General features: G+C 45.5%; 1 protein-coding gene across 1 annotated transcript in view; it reads left to right on the top strand.

Annotated features, from left to right (window-relative positions):
• Positions 1-16,824, top strand: part of dpp6a (dipeptidyl-peptidase 6a) — a gene marked incomplete in the record, with an annotated part of 126,346 nt that overhangs the window by 67,146 nt on the left and 42,376 nt on the right. Inside the window, 1 exon segment of the mRNA XM_024280482.2 lies at positions 15,149-15,263. Coding sequence (XP_024136250.1) covers positions 15,149-15,263 — 115 coding nt within the window.

Here is a 16,824-nt window from a genome sequence, read left to right on the forward strand (position 1 = left end):
CATATTGGTGGATTTGGCGTGTCTCCGGTCCCTGCGAATAAGAGTGAATACTGTCAGTAAAAAATGTAATATTCTTTTTTTTGTTGTTTTAACTTGTCCTGTCCAACAGCTGAGCCAACAGATGCGGGCTGAGAGAAAAAATGTAATATTCTTCAGAAGAAGATTGTGGGGGAGGGGCGAAGAAGAATCCAGCTGAAAAGAGGAGAAAACGTTCAGTTTGGATCTTGAGTCGGGAAAAGCTCTGGTCAGACGTTTTGTGTTGTCGTAAAACCTTCGCACCAATCAATGGGTTACATGGTGTGACGACAGAAGCTCCGCCCTCACGGGTCCATTCCATTGTTCTATGGACCTATGACCAACGGGGGACCAGAAATGGGACCGGTCGGTTCTGCTTAACGGGTCCATTCTGTACTGGAAACGATCACCGGTCTGGCTCGGTCCGGTCTGGACAGCACAGTGGGAACAAGGCGTAACTGTCAGTATGGTTGGGATTTGTAAAGCATGTGGGCGGCAGCATCATTATTTATTTAATTTATTTTTTTTACATAAATCTACTAAGGAAGAACAGGAGTAGGATGAAGACAAAGTCCTGTGAATCGGAATAATCGGAACAAACACAAAATGAAAACAATAACACACAACATTAACATCATGCTGCATACAAATTAATCATTTGTTTTTATATTTAAACTTAAAACAAACAAAAGTTAAACACTTTTCAGCTCATTATCCAACACATTCCATGTTTTAACTCCAGCAAAGGAAATAATTTTAAGTGTAGTTTTCACTTTAGGTACCTGGAAGTCATAATTTCTTCTAATTTCCTTCATTTATAACAAAAATATTTTGTAAACTACGTGGCATCATCAAGTCTTTGGCCTTAAACATTACCAGCAGTGTCTGCAGAGAACATAAATCTTTAAATTTCCGTATTCTTGACCTAAAAAATAGTTTAGAGGTGTGCTCATTGTAGGGAGTCATATGTATTATTCATAATGGTTTGATTTGCAGAATTATTAAAGGTTCTATGTTTGACTCATAAGAATTACTCCAGACTTCCAAACAATATGAACAATATGGTAAAATCAAGGAGAAATACAGAACATGCTTAGCTTTGTAATCTAATATTTATCTTTAAATAATGCAAGATTTTTACTTATTTTTTGTTTTATATAAACAATATGTTGCTTTTATTTTAAATTCTCATCAACAATAATCCCCAGAAATCTAAATTCGTGAACTCTTTCTGCATTAACACCAATCCATTTGAAATTAAAATTTGAAATGGATTTTTTGTTACTAAACAACATAAACTTTGTTTGTTTTTTTATTAAGAGAGAGTTTGTTTCAGTTAAACCATTCCACAAGTAAAATCATTTCATGCTCAATAATAGAAACTAATGCATCCGAGTTTTTCGCTGAACAAAAAAATTTGGTTGTCGTCTGCAAACCAAACAAACTGCGATATTTTGGACACGTCACAAAGATAATTTATGTATGAAATAAAACATTTTGGTCCCAGTTCTGAGCCTTGTGGAACACCACAATTAAGAGTGGGCTTTATTTAAAATGGAAAGCTGACAAAAGAAACCACGAGGTCATGTGACCTTGTGGTTTCTTTTGAAACCGGTTGGTAAAGATAAGAGTTATAACATTGATGGTGAACCATCAGGCCACGCCCACCTGTAGGTCTGACGTTTAGGTTAATCCTCAAATACGTGGATGAAGTACAAAAAAATCACCACAGTTTCTGGACCACCAGAACCAGAACCAGAGGTCCGTGTTTCATGAAGACATCAACATCCTGCCAGAACTTCTTCAGACTCCTGATGTGTTTGTTAAACTTTCCCTCCTCATGTCGGCTTGAATCTCCTCCTCCGGTCATCTTCTGAGGCGTTTTGGCGGGCGGCTGACGGTTGGTTCAGGACCGCCGCTCTCTTCATCAGTGCTTTAAGACCATCCTCCTCCTCTGCAGTGATTGTCTGCTGAAGAGCCCGGCTGGAATTGAACTGTCAGGCTTTGGATCTGCAAAGAGAGGAGTGTTGGGCGATATCGATGGAGGCTGGATGAACATGACGGCTGCCTGTAATTACCTGAAGAGGATAATGGGGGGGGGGTACGCAGCTGCAGGAGAGATGGGTCTCTGAGTCTGCAGACTGAGACCACCTCAGACTTGTGGGTCTGATCTCAGCCGACTGTGTTTCTGTAAACATCGTGGTTTCATAGTTTGATCGTCTGTGGTGGGTGCTGTCTGCAGAGCATGAATATGAAGATCTCAGTGGGAGGAGCCTCAGTCTGAGTCAAATCGGAATGACCTTGTCTTTCATGTCACCTCCTCTGGATGCTCCCTCCTTACCCCCCGAGAAGTTTAGCTCTGAGGGGTGGTGCATGGAGCTGATAAACGTCTATCAAAGGCTGCAGGAGCCGCTGTGACTTTAAGACCTCCACGCTGTAGCTTTCACAGATTGATGAGGATTAAGACGCAAACACAACATTTTGCCAAAGATTAAAGTGCGTAAAACAAATGTAGCTGGGAATGCTCTCAGAATTGGATTTCTGCTCCTAAATGAGACTTCGATCTGGTGCTCTCCCTGTGAGAACATTAACAGCAGAATGAACTTCTCTGACTGCAGACGGCTCTTCATCTGAACCATGGAGAGCGTCGTTCATCAGAGTGGACTCGTAACCTTTCTTATTGAAGATTCAAAGACACACCGGGAGGAAAAGCGTTTCCGACCTGCTCTTGTTGCACTGTCATCATGACGTTTATAAAATAATTAAAATCTCATTTCAGATCATTTCTTTATTGAAATCATGTAAATCTGGAGCAGATGTTTGGTTTAAGACTTCAGTCACTGGACCTCAGTCTCTGCTCTGCTTCATTCTGATCATCCACTTATAAACAGATCCATGAACGTCTTTGTTTTCCTGGTCTGAGCTGGAATCTGGATCAGAACCGGACGTCTGGATAGAACCATATTTCTCAACATTTGCAGATGTTTGGGTGTGAGGGGCTGTAAGCTAGTGGGAGAGAGTGGAAACAAAGGGATGATGGGAAATCAGCTCAGGCTTACTCTGCACCTACGGTCCCGCCCACAATTTAGAGGTAAATTCCTAATGAACTCCCGCCGCTCTTCAGAAACTATGTCTTAAACCAATACAGATTTTAGATTCTGGCTAAAAACGTTAGAATCGAATAAAAGAAGGAACAGATCAGAAGACAGACACAGTCGGACTTTGAGTTTGGGTAGTTTTCAGTGTTGTACACATGTAGTACTGCAGTAGTTTGAGGTTTTTGTTGTTGAACATTTTGTTGAACATGTTGTCTCTGGAATGTGTTTTTTCTCTAGATTTATTTGTATTTCTACAGATTTATTCATATTTTGACTTTGGGTTAGTTGGTCTGAGGAGAGAAAATCAAATGTCATGAAGAGCTTCTTGTTCATCATAGAATCAAAGATTTCCTGAACAGTTTTTCAGTCTGAAATGTGTCTGCTTGATGACTTTTGTAGACTTTGCGCTGACCGTTGTGTCGCATGATAGTGAAGCCTCCCTGTGATGTTGGACGTGTTATTGCAGGAGAACCTGTCATCTGAACCGGTCCATCTGTGGGCCGGCTCCATGTAGAAGTTCTGTCAACATTGTAGACGAATCGATAAAACTTCCAGAAATGATTTGAACGTGTAGTTGAAGGAAGTGATGAATTGTTGGAGTTTTTTTCAGCATCATTAGGAGATCAAACTTCCAGTAGTACACAGTGTACTCGGATCACAAGTGGATCAAGTACAGAGCCATGAGGAACTCCGTGGCGAACATTTGAGTTTTATTTGTTCCAGCAAATAAAATTAAAGTTGAATATCACTGACATTTATTTTCTGTTAATATTTTCTGTGACACACATGGCCGTAGCAGGGATAGGCTCCAGCAACCCCAGACAGGACAGAACAGGATGGATAAGGTTAGATGAGGTAACTGACACTCAGATAAGTTGAATTCAGTCCAGTTTGAGTTGAAAATGTGCTTCTCGTCTGCAGACAGAACGGTGGGCGGGGCTTCATAGACTAGTTTAGAGCTGAATGAATCCATCGTCTCAATGTGTTCTCCGTCATGAAAACGTTTTTGCCTTTTTTCTATTCGCTGTGCATCTAAACTAGCAGTGAAGCGGAGTAACGTCATCTGGAGGAAACATCAGACGCAGGAAATGAACCTGAACTTCAGGATCTCCTCAGATCACACAGCTTCAGTTTGTGTTGATTTCTCTGTTGTGTTACAGATGTTCAGTATTCACAGTCTCTGATTGGCTGAAGAGGCTTCACTAGAGCCCCCATCTGTCCATCCAGGTTGGGGGTTTCCCCTTTTTTCATCATGTTTAATGTCCGTGTTAATGAAAAGATAACAAAAGTCTTTTCATCATCTCCAGAACACTTGACCTGACATTGTTGTGCCGTCCTCTAATTGGCTGCAGAGGCGGCGTGCTGTTGCTAGGTAACGGAGGATGCAGGTGCACGGCGGGTCTGTTTGGGAGACAAACCTGTGAACGCCTGGAGGTGCAGAGTCTGACCCCGGCGTCCCGGCTGAGCGTGGCGGCCTGCAGGATCGGCGCCGCACCACGTGTGGAGCGTGCAGCCCCACAGAGCTCTGTGAAAGGGTTCTTCAGAACCGCAGGCCCGATTCTGAAATGGAGACAGTCCTCACAAAGCTGCCTAATGATTCAGGCGGCCTGCTCTTTCTGTTTGAACAACAACAACAATTGGGTTGCGGTCTTAACAACAGGTGGCCAAGTGGAGGGCAAGCGGGGAATCATTCCTGCTTTTGCTGGAGGTTGCCATGGAAACGCTACAAGAGGCCACACAGAAAGTGGAGGGATGGAAACGCTCGGCGCTAACCGGGGACTTGAACCCAGATGCTGATGGATTATTCTGAGTGTTGCTGCGGTTCTGGATCTGCTGACGGCCCGACGGGTCGTGAGCGGCCATGACACATCAGTGACCCCCCCTCACCAAAGGAAGCGGTGACTGTTTTCATGATAAGGAGGTCCGGCTGTCCCCGGGAGCGCTCACATGAAGAAACCCCAGAATGCATCAGTCCATGTAAACATCAGCAGCCTCGTTTATGACACTCCGGCGCCTGGAGGTGTGTGGGGGGGGCAGCAGCCTCTGCATATTGTTTCCGTGTCGCCAATTTCTTTCTGCCGAGCGGAACAACAAGTGTGAATTATAGAATGACGGCTGATAGATCAGAACAAAAGGAAAGATACTTTTTCAATTTTAAAGAGTTCCTGAGATGCGGCGCTGCTGGGGGGCCGCGCTGAATACCAATGCCTCCAGGTGTTGCTGGGGGTGCTCTGTATTCCTCTCCACTCTCCTCCACTAAGGACTTCCTGGTTGGTTTTCAAGCCCAGAAGCTTCAATAACCGGCGAGCTGAGAGCCGCCCCTCCCCCTGCTGACGGCGTCTACCTGGGGGGTTGTTTACCGTTCCCGTCTGCAGGTGTGCATGGCTGGAAGACATCGACTGCTGACTCTGTTTGTCTGCACAAACGCCTGCAGGCTGTTCCAACCACACAAACCAGAACCGGCACCGACATGAACGGACCAGAAAAACGAGTTCTGTCCCTGAGCTCAGGTTCTGACCCGTTTCTTTCAGTTGATCAGCCGATTGTTGGAGGACGCCAACGGCCCAAATTCTGCACATTTATGTGGTCCAGGAGTCGCGTGTCCTCTGGTGGATCTGAAGCCTAGTTCTCACTGAGAGGTCCAGTCCGGTTTGATCCGGTTCGATCCAGTATTTTGAGCTTTTCCATTGTTAGATGGACCCATTAAACAGTTCTGAACCATCCCTCCATAGAAAATTAGAACGGGTCTGTTGGGGTGGAGTCACTGTAGCCACGTGCTGATTGGTAGGAAGTGATAATAAGCGCTAATGTAGCGCTAAGCTAGCAATTCCGTTTTCCTCTTTGCGGCGGTATTCTTCTGAGCCGCTCAGATCTTCTTTCAAACAACATTGAATTGAATTAATTTAAATCCAAATTAAATGCCAGACTGGACCGGATCGGACCGGATCAGACCGGACTGGACCGGATCAGACTGGACCGGATCAGACCGGACCGGATCGGACCGGATCGGACTGCTCACTGGAAACAAGGCTTTAGATAAGAGAGATGATGGAGAACGGCATCATGGGAGTCCTTTGACGGGCTGTAGATAACCCAACCGCGTCTGTAGTTCTGGAGAGAATATCTGATGGTTTTCTGTCTTAAACTCTACAAACATAAATGTTTTCTTTAGTTGTTGAATAAAACATTTGAGTTGTTGTAGAATTGTTCTGTAAAGCTGCAGCGTATTTGTCTGAGTGGAATGAAGAAACTTGTTTAGTTCTGATGTACAGAGCGAGGCGGAGGAGGTCAGCTGCTGCTGTGTGTCTGTAGTCTGAACACAAAGACTTCCTCCTTAAAGCGGAGTTAATGACATACTCTAAATTAAAGCATCATGTGAATAAAAAGCTCCTTTTCTTCACTGTGAATGAAAGCGGTGCGCTCTTCCTAGAACGATGTTTCTGAGAGTTTCCGTTCTGTTATTTGAGCCTCTGACAAAGTAGCTAATAAGGCTTTCTTTGTACAGCTGAGCCAAAGCTCACAGCAGAAACTGTGGGAACATTCTGTGTCAATACGAATTAACCAATGAGTAATGAGAAATCCATGGGAGTTCAATTAACTCTTCAGAGTGGTAACATGTGCAAACAGCGGCTGCTGGGCGATCTGTTTGTGCAGAGCCTCCGCCTGGTTCAACACTCCCGATCGGCGACGGCATCGAGTGCAGGAGCTTTAAGGTTATGCAGAAAGTATCTGATCCCGCCCACTTCTGGAGGTCAGATCTGCGTGGAGGGCTGGTCTTCTCCGTCATCTGAGAGTTAAACTCTGATGGAAATCTGCCGAGTGTTGAAGCGTTCTTCCTCCGTTTGAAGGTGCCGCTGACGCCCGCGACGCTTTCATTCCAGTGTTCGTGGCGCGTTGGGCTCCCCTGACAGACGCGCATCGCCACAAGAGAAGTGACGAAACGAGCAGAAACTCTGGCTGCACTTGTGATTGTTCTTCCTCCTGAAGAAGACTCAGAGAAACGGGCCTTCATGCATAATGCAGGAGGCAGCGGGGACTGCTGCTCCTTAATTTGTGTGCCTCATCACTCGCTTGTGCATGTCATAAAGCGTGTTTACCATGCAGATGAGCTACAGCCAGAAGGAGAGCAGCCTTATTTATCCTCACTTATGTGAATAATAGCTTCTGCAGAGACGTGGTTCACAGGAGCATGAAGATGCTGCGGACGCCATGGCTGACACTTCAATCACACACCAGCATTCCTGCACATTCCTGCTTGTTTTGCAGCAGCAGCAGGGATTCTGTTATTTTACTCAGATGTGATTTAGTGCCGAGTCTGCAGAGGAGGTCATCTGGCAGCGGCGCCCTCGCAGCGCCTCTCTAATGGACTGGAGGAGATTCACTCGCAATTCAAAGACGGCAGGCGGAGGATGCTCAGGAGCAGCGGGCGTGCTCGCCGCCACGCCGGACACTCGCAATTGAGTTCTTCTGCTTTGAGGAACAAGAGAGACGGCTTGTTTATTCAGCTCTCCATAGCAGCGGCCCCCCGCGACCCCCCCACACGACCCCCCATGACGCCGTTTAACCTGAGAAGCAAAGAAAACTCGCAGGTTTGAAACCTTCAGCTGAAAGTTTGACGGAGAAACTTTAGGAAGAAAAGCCTCCAAACGAGGAGAATAAAGAGGATTGGAGGTGAAGATAATTCTGTTCATAGTTTTTCAAAATGGAATTCTGTTCGAGGAGGATGAAGGAGGGAGATTTTCTAAATCCCCCAATTTCAGGTTTAAATATAATCTTTGCTCTCTGGAAATGGGCTGGAACGAGAGTTAATCTGTGGGGAGTTTAGACAGGAGGAGGAAATGATAGTCTTTACGTCTGTGGAGTTCCTGGATACAAACGACACATTATGAAAATCTCTGCAACTACAAACCATAAACACACAAACAAACAACAGAAACTGAGAACATTCTGAGAGAATCTCCACTAGAATTACTCCAACAGCTGATGTCTTCTCTCCAAGCTGCAGCTCGCGTAGATTCCTTCAGCTGGTTCAGGTCTCTTGTCTCTGGTGTTCTTTGACAGCTCTTTGGTCATGGTAAAGACTGTCTGTTTAAGGGTATGGACAGGTGCATTTAGACAGGTAACTAGTTCAAGTAAGGACATTAGTACTGGAAGGACAGAAGAGCTTCCTAAAGAAAACGAAACATCCCTGTGAGGAACAGAAGGAAATAAATCCTTATTTTCTGCTCCATTACACAAATACATCTTTATAAATCAATCAATGGGATTTCTTGGATTCTTTATTTACATTTTCCTTTTTTCTGTCCATAAATATAAAACTTTATTGATCCCACAAATGGGAAATTACCTCATTAGAGACCAAACACAGATGTAAGTGGAATAGAGAATCTGTAAATTAATATTTTACTATTTTACTCTTCTGTAGTCATCCTTTGTTAAGTCCATTAAAAACACTCAATAATCAGTGAAAGTATTCTAACTTATCCATTATCAGGTTTTTAGTGATAGTTGACAGATCTGAGTATAGTTGACAGATCTGAGTATATTTGACAGATCTCAGTTTAGTCGACAGATCTGAGTATAGTCGACAGATCTGAGTATAGTCGACAGATCTGAGTATAGTTGACAGATCTGAGTATAGTCGACAGATCTGAGTATATTCGACAGATCTCAGTTTAGTCGACAGATCTGAGTATAGTCGACAGATCTGAATATAGTTGACAGATCTGAGTATAGTTGACAGATCTGAGTATATTCGACAGATCTCAGTTTAGTCGACAGATCTGAGTATAGTCGACAGATCTGAGTATAGTCGACAGATCTGAGTATATTCGACAGATCTGAGTATAGTCGACAGATCTCAGTTTAGTCGACAGATCTTATCAAAAGTGAACAAAGACCCGATTCTGTACAGAACATGTTTCAGTGAATAACATCTCATTGGTTTTTCATTGTAAATGATAATAAGTTAGTAGGAATTAGAGATTATGTTTCGCTCGTTAGATGAGATTATTTGAGATTAGCAGGTGAAATCTGGTTTGTTGGACCCGACCCTGAAAAGGAGAATTTCTTCTTGTTGTGGTGATGTTCTTAGAGAAGAAGTCACAGGAAGTCTGATTTTCTCCTCGGGGGGTTAAATGCTCTTATTCTGGACCGGTTCTGCTCCATCAGGCTGGGACTCTCATCGTGTTCTGGTCCGGCTGGAGGCCTCTGGTCGCTGTGCAGGTCATGGGACCACCTCACCTGGTCTTCATCACATCAGGTCGGTTAATTAGTGCCGTCATGACTGTAATTGGTGGAGGCAGATCCAGAAGGTCAGGAAGGTCCGGTCCTGCTCCGTGAATCCAGACTGAATCCTCACCGATCAGGATTAACAAAGAAGAGGCAGAATTTCTGGATGAACTCATGAGGGATCCAATTAATACGATTCCCCTCCCCAGAAGATTGTTATTCAAGGCTAAAGTGGAGGTTGTTAGTCTTTGTTGGTGAAGTTGTGTTTGCAGTGAGAACTTTGTATTCATGAGCTCGCGTCTTCTGCTGCTAATTGCTGCAGAGCTTCCTGCTCTGATGTTAAAGCTTAAACAAACCTTTTCCTTCCTGAACATCAGCTTTCATTCTCGTGCATCTTCTCAGACGTGCATGCCCACGTGCATGCTCCTCAGGTGGGTTATCGTGCATGCCGTTAGAGGAGCTCTTAACGGGTTTCTGAGCTCCTCGCTCTGTCCTAATAGCTTTGTTACATGTGAAAGCTTGTTCCCTGAACAGCAATTTTCCCTCAATTTCTCCCCATTCTCCACCCGAAGGCTCCACTTAGCGCTCACATTTATTTGAACCACAGACCACTTGTTGCTGCTCTGGTCTACAGGAGAAACTTCAGCATTTATGATAAAAACCTGAGTGTTGGTGGTGCAGCTCCTCCTCCTTTAGACGACCTCTGACAGGAAACTCTGATGCTGTTTGTGACTCCAGTCTCCTGATGTGTGTTTGTCCTCATGGAAGAAAAGTCCTTCTCCTCCAGGAACCTGAAGGTCGCTCTGCGTTTCCCTCCTGGTCCTCTGCAGAATAAAAATGACTGGAAGATTTTCAGGAAACTGAACGATCACAGAAGGACTTCAGAAAAAGTCTGATGAGTTAATCTGGTGGTTTTAGCTTCATCCTGATCTGTCTTAGTGAGTTTGTATTCTACTGAAGCTTTGAGGAGAATCTCTGAGATGATTCATGTCAAATACAATCATTACAGATGGGAAGTATGTTAGAATTCAATTCAACTTTATTTATACAGCCTCAATGTCACAATCGCCTCATTGGGCTTCATGCTGGTTATTGTACAGAAGCAGAAGGTCAGTCATGAAATATAAACAATGGCTAAAATAAACAGAGTGAACTAAAGAGGTTATCCCGGTCCTTAGACCCTCTAAGACCCTCTAAACCAAGAGGAACAACACATGAATCACACTGCACCAAACTGAAGCACAGAGAACTCAGTAGAATACATTTACAGAGTAGAGGTGAAGTGAATGAGAATAGAGAACAGAACTCCAGTGCACCAGACTTTCCCAGCTGCCAGAATTCACACAGACATAACCTTCAACCCAGCCAGCAAGGCCTAGTGGGCCTCACATGGTTTAAAAGTGGGCAGAGAATGTGGGCCCCAGCTGTGTTTGCCCACATTAGCTGAGGTGGCTATGCTAGCCAGTCGCCCGGTGGACAGCGTAGCGAGTTCCGCTGCCCAGGAGTCAGCAGAGCTAGCAGGGTCGCTGTCCAGGCCTCCAGTCCCTAGGCAGTGAAGCCAATGTGGGCGATCACAGCTGGGGCCACCACGGAAACTGAGGACAAACCCAATTGGGGCCCACATTCTCTGCCCACTTTTGAACCATGTGGGGCCCACTTGGCCTTGCTGGCTGGGAAGTTCAAGTTTATCGAGTCAGTTTGTCATTTGTACAGTTAACACAATATACAACATCTTCTTCTTCTTTCACGTTCAGCTTATCCCTTTCGGGGTCGCCACAGCGTAACAGCACCCACTGTGTCGCATCAGTGATTTTTACGCCGGATGTCCTTCCTGACACAACCCTGTACTTGAGGGGGACAGGGACCCAGTTATGCAGCAGCGTCAAGGGTCTAAGGACCCAATCTGGGTGGGGATCAGTGGACAACCCTGGGAATCGAACCCAGGGCTCCTGCGTATCAGCCCTTCACCTAGCCCACTGAACCACCCAGCCGCAGAACACAATATACAACATAAACAAACAGAAAGGAATAGAAGCTTGTGAAGATTATTCAAGGCCTTTCCTTGAAAACTAGAGAATGTTCATGCTGATCAGCAAAGGAATCCATACAATAAACCAATTCACAAACAGATTTAAGTAAATCAAATCCTTTTACATACAGTATGTGTGTTGGAATAATTTATACATTTATGTTTAAAACTTTTTTAAACTGCAAAAGCAAAGTGCTTAATCTTAATCCATCACTCAATTCATTCCATAATTTTACCTGAAGTGAAACAGCTGAACATAGTTTGAACTTTAACCTGTTCAAAGTAATGAAGACCTCAATTAAATCATTATTGTTTTAGTGTAGATTCAAATACAAAAATAAGATTCTCTTTTCTGGATTCTTATCTGATTGATTCCAGCTTCAGGTGTGAGGTAGAAACCTGGTTTCTCTCCATGGAAACAGACTCGGTGTTGGTGTGACGTCGGTGTGTCAATCAGACGGAGGATGTTCTGAAATGAGTTAGAGGACGTGTGTTCTTAAGTCTAGTCTCCAGACAGTCTTAAAACATTTCATCCTTTCTTCTCTCAGCAGTCACACAAACATCTGATCATGTGTTTGAATGAGACGTCGTCCTCGTGCTCAGATACTAGATCAATGGATCAGTGGTTGTGATCCCTGCTTTTTTCAGGTGTTTAGTCTGTAGTTGTTTACCTGTCAGCTCAGTGAGGACCCCCCCCTCCCCCCTCGTTGTTTTGTGTTTCCAGTGAAAGGCGGCGAGCGGCGTCTCCATCTTTCGTGGTCATCCGTGGATGGCCGTCTGGGCTTTAATGAAGGCCGTGACGGTAAATGGGGCTGATTACTCTTATCTGCAGGCTAATGATTTCCTGGCTCTTTTCAATTAAGACGTGAGGAGGACGCAGGAAGGCTCGCCGCGCACCTCCACATCCAGCTTCATTACAGCCCCCCCCCGCTCATTAACAGCTGCAAAGCACGCGCTCGCTTCGCCCTTTTATCCTCTTTAAACTAATGGAGAACTTCTTCATCTGGGAGCGCCGTTTGGGCCGCGGCGCCGCTCCTGCTCGGTGGTTTGGGTCGCATGCAGAGACGGCGTTTTCGGGTCAGTCGTCTGCTTGTGCGTCTCACTGATGGGATTTCTGAGGAGATCTAATGGAAGCGTCTGAAAGCCTGGAGGTGTCGCCGGAGGATTAGCGGATGAAGGATTTTCCTCTTCCTGTTTATTTACACTGTTGATCTTATTTACATCCTCACAGGTTCATCCAGTCGCTGTTTGTCTTCTCTCAGTCTGAATCCTGCTGGAACATCCGGTGATGAGGGGGAGGAGCTAAATTATTGATCAGCTGATGATAGAATTCCTGATCCGTTCAGTTTACACAAGTGGATTCATCCAAATCTATTTATTATTTATTTATTTGACTGATTGTTTGGTGTTTTATTTATTCACTCTTTATTTAAAAACATAACAGATTTATTGGATCCATCAACGGTTTGGTTTTCTTTCTTATATTTGTTTCTGGAAAAAACATTTTCTATTATTTTTTATGTAAACTTCTTTCCTTTAATCTTGGTATCAAATCCATCCTCTATCCGTTCATCTGAAGTTTAAGCAGATTTTTACAGAAACTCCACATATTAAGAACATTTAAAGAATTCTCACTTCTTCCTGTTGACTAAAATGTTTTTCTGTTGCATCAGAAACTTTGAAACATGAGAACAAAGTTTAGTTCCTGACGCTGAAGCTTCAGATGAAGCTCTGAAAGTGGAGCTGAGAGCTGATCTCCATCTCAGTAAATGAACCGTATAAACCAAAAGTGCAGCTAAATATTTAACAAAGACTCTGGTTTGTTAAAGCTGCTTCCGTTCTGGCGGATGCTGCAACGTGAAGCAGCGTCTTTCTTCAGACGCTCCGTTACTCTCAGCTGAGAGTCTGCTCGCAGTCTTCTGTTGATTCAATGCCCCCCCCCATCCTGAACTGACTGATCTTCAAACTGTGGTCTCCTCACAAACCAAACCAAACGCCATAATCGGTGCGGTTTGTTCATCTCCGTGATCCTGTAGAGACCGACCGTCTTCAATAATCCAGGATCTAAAACGCTCTGATCCACTGATGGGAATCCTGGAGCAGAAACATGTTTCCTCAGAGTTTGAGGTTTACAGACTCTGGAAGGAAACTCAAAAAGTGCTGAATGATACAGTTCGTCCAGATGTTCAAACACTGAAGTTCCATTCTCCAAACCAGATGATCAAAGGATTTCACTCCGAAACGTCTCTGGTCTGAACCTGAAACATCATTTACAAACCTGAGTCTACCGCCAATCACATGACTCACCGTTAGAACACTCGTCATGACACAACGAACACAAAGAGGTCAAACTCAAACTCCAGCACAACGATCGACACAACTGGTCACAACTGAAGCTTTGGACCAGTATGGTGTGGTCCAAGACCCAGACCTAGACCTGGACTGAGACCTGCAATAAGACCTGTACCAAGACCTGGACCCAGACCTGGACCAAGACCTGGACTAAGACCTGGACCCAGACCTGCAATAAGACCTGCACCAAGACCTGGACTAAGACCTGGACCCAGACCTGCAATAAGACCTGCACCAAGACCTGGACTAAGACCTGGACCCAGACCTGGACCGAGACCCAGACCAAGACCTGGACCAAGACCTGGTCCCAGTCATAGGACAAAAATTTCTTCTGAATTCCTGGCCGTAGACATTGACATTATGTCGCTTTAATGGAAAAGGTCAAAAGGTCAACCTTCAAATCATCAGACGGTGACTCAGCACAAATCAACAGTTTGTTTCTTCATAGACTGTTTATAAGAACTGGACCTAGCAAGTGTTTCAGTCCCCCAGGAGATGCATCTCCTCCAGCCCTCGTGAGGCCAGAACCTTCGCCGTCACTTCCTGGTACGCCACCATATTCCAAATGAGTTTAGTCCGAGTCGGTCTGTCGTGTTTATAGAGGAACTACTGCCAACCAATCAGGAGTGAGCTTGTTTGAAGTCCTCGCCCCTCCCACTGAAAGCAGCTGATGACGGTCATTCTGTGAATATGGATAAATGAAGAAGAACTAAAGCAATGAAACATTTGAAGGATTTTCTTCTGTTTGCAACATTAATGCTGAGATCCACTTTTGATTATTTTATAGAAGTGATCCATTAATGTCATCTTAATCTGTAATATTTGACGGAACGCTCGTCTTCAGGCTGTGCAGACGAGCGTTCCGTCTGCAGTCATGCAGATGAGCGTTCTGTCTGCAGGCTGTGCAGACGCATGTGTTCAGTTTTTTTGCCCCTCCTGGCGTCCTCCGAACCACCTGCTGCATGCGAATCCGCCGCCTCTCTCCTGATTGGATCTGAGGCAGGAAGAGGAGCCAGCAGCAGCAATTATCCCTCATTTACATCCTGCAGGGATGAAATGGGAAATTCTCTCTTCACTTGGAATCATATTAAGCAGCAATAATGCATTTCCTCTTCGCATTCGCAGGTCAGCAAACAAAAACCGCCTCAAGGTTGCTCATTACCGGGCGCCGCTTGGCGAGCCGAGGGCTCGTTTCCGTCAAGTATGCGATCCAGCGGCGCGCCGTGAGCTCCATTTTATATCTGTCACATTGGTTTGCGCGTGATGGCTGCTCATTAACCCCCCCTCAGCTGCTGCTGCTGCAGACGAGGCGTGTTCCCTCCATGTTTGTCCTTGACTGGAGCCCTCCTCACGTTCCTCCTCCTCACCTGCCACATGTGCGCTCACCTTCCTCCTGTCTGACTCCTCCTCCTCTCTCCTGCAGGAGCTGGTGGGCAGCAACCCTCCGCAGAGGAACTGGAAGGGAATAGCGATCGCCCTCCTTGTCATTCTGGTCATCTGCTCTCTGATCGTCACCTCCGTCATCCTGTTGACACCAGGTACGCAGAATGGGAGGCGCCGCTTCCTTCCCTCCCGCCGCTCTGTTTACACGCCTGCTGATGTGCACAGATGTTCCCATTAGGCTCCTCAATTAGCTCCGCCTGCAGGAACGCACGCCACGAAGCGTTAAGTGCTCCTCCGTCCTTGTGTGGCGGCGTGTGCGGCAGTGACATCGTCCTGTGAAGGTCGGGAGAGCGGCGAGGCTGCGAGGCTGAGCGGCGAGGCTGAGCGGCGAGGCCTCGCTCAGGACTCAGGGGGAGGGGTCTCTCCAGCCGCTGACCTTCAGGGTTTGCAGTCGTACATTAAAGTTCAATGTTTACATTCAGCCTCATCAGTCTGTAGCCGTCAGCGTTTCTGCTCCAGCGTTCATTCACAGACGTGGTCATCACCGCGTCCTCGTCTGCAGGTAAAGCCTCTCAGAGCGCCGTGGCGGTGGGGGGAGGGGGAGCGGAGCCACAGCGAGGTCAGCGGCTACAACAGTTTTCCTTTTTTCCCATAATCCTTGGAGATCAGGACAGATGTCAGGGCGGGAAATATTAGCAGAGTCCAGTGTAGCACAGGTCAAGGTGGCGGAGCAGCGAGGCGGAACGCCGCCACGTTTACGAGTGTGACCGCCGCAAAGGCCTCCATAAATCCTGCGGCGGAAGCGTTTGCAGAGACGCTACGGCTGGCTGAGTTCTTAGGGATGGACCCAAGTTTTTCTGATCAGAAAGCTTCACTTTCTGTAGAATGAAACAGAAACGTCACATTTCTGCAGTTTCTGACTAATGAAATCAAACTGATTTAATCTGAATCGACGAGGATCTGATGGATCTGAAGGACTCTGACTCATTTTATCAGGAAAATCAGAACTAGAAGATTTAGAACGTGTTTCTCTGTAAAAGCTCCTCCTGCAGGAGCATCACCTCCTCGGAGCCGGTTCTCCTCCTGCAGGAGGAGGAGCTTCGATGGATGTCCTGACAGCCGTTTACTCCTCACCACGAACACGCCGCGGCGTCCTCGTCCTCTGCCAGCCGGCGTGGGCTGGATGGGATAACTGCATGTTTCCAGGGGGGGCGTGGTCTCAGAGCAGAGGTCAGCTGTTTGCAGCATCTGGACGCTCCTGCTGTCAGGTTGACTGACAGGTGACAGTTGGGGGGGGGGGCGTTTCCTCCTTCATGTTTGATCCGATTCTTTGATCAAACTGAGCGGATCGTTTCTAAACATGGAGATTACTAGATAAAAACACAGATTCTGATCAGTTTCTGTTTTTAAGACGATGCAGCAGGAAAACAAAAATGACTTTAAATGACAAAAACGCCTGAAAACGAAGAAACACATTTAGACTCAAAACTCTACAAATATCTTCTCAGTTTTTCTCATTTTTACTTTCACAAAAATAGTTTTTTTTTACCAGAATAAATGAAACATTGAAGATGTAAAGTTGGTTTTTATTTCTGTATTTTCCTGATGCTCTAACATTTGAATTCATAATAATTCACATCCTGCAGATAAAATCTGAATATTTCTGACTGACCTTCATTAATAACAGACCTGTTCTCTGCTTCAGTCCAGAAACGC

Source organism: Oryzias melastigma, linkage group LG20 (assembly GCF_002922805.2).
Source record: "Oryzias melastigma strain HK-1 linkage group LG20, ASM292280v2, whole genome shotgun sequence".
NCBI lineage: Eukaryota > Metazoa > Chordata > Actinopteri > Beloniformes > Adrianichthyidae > Oryzias > Oryzias melastigma.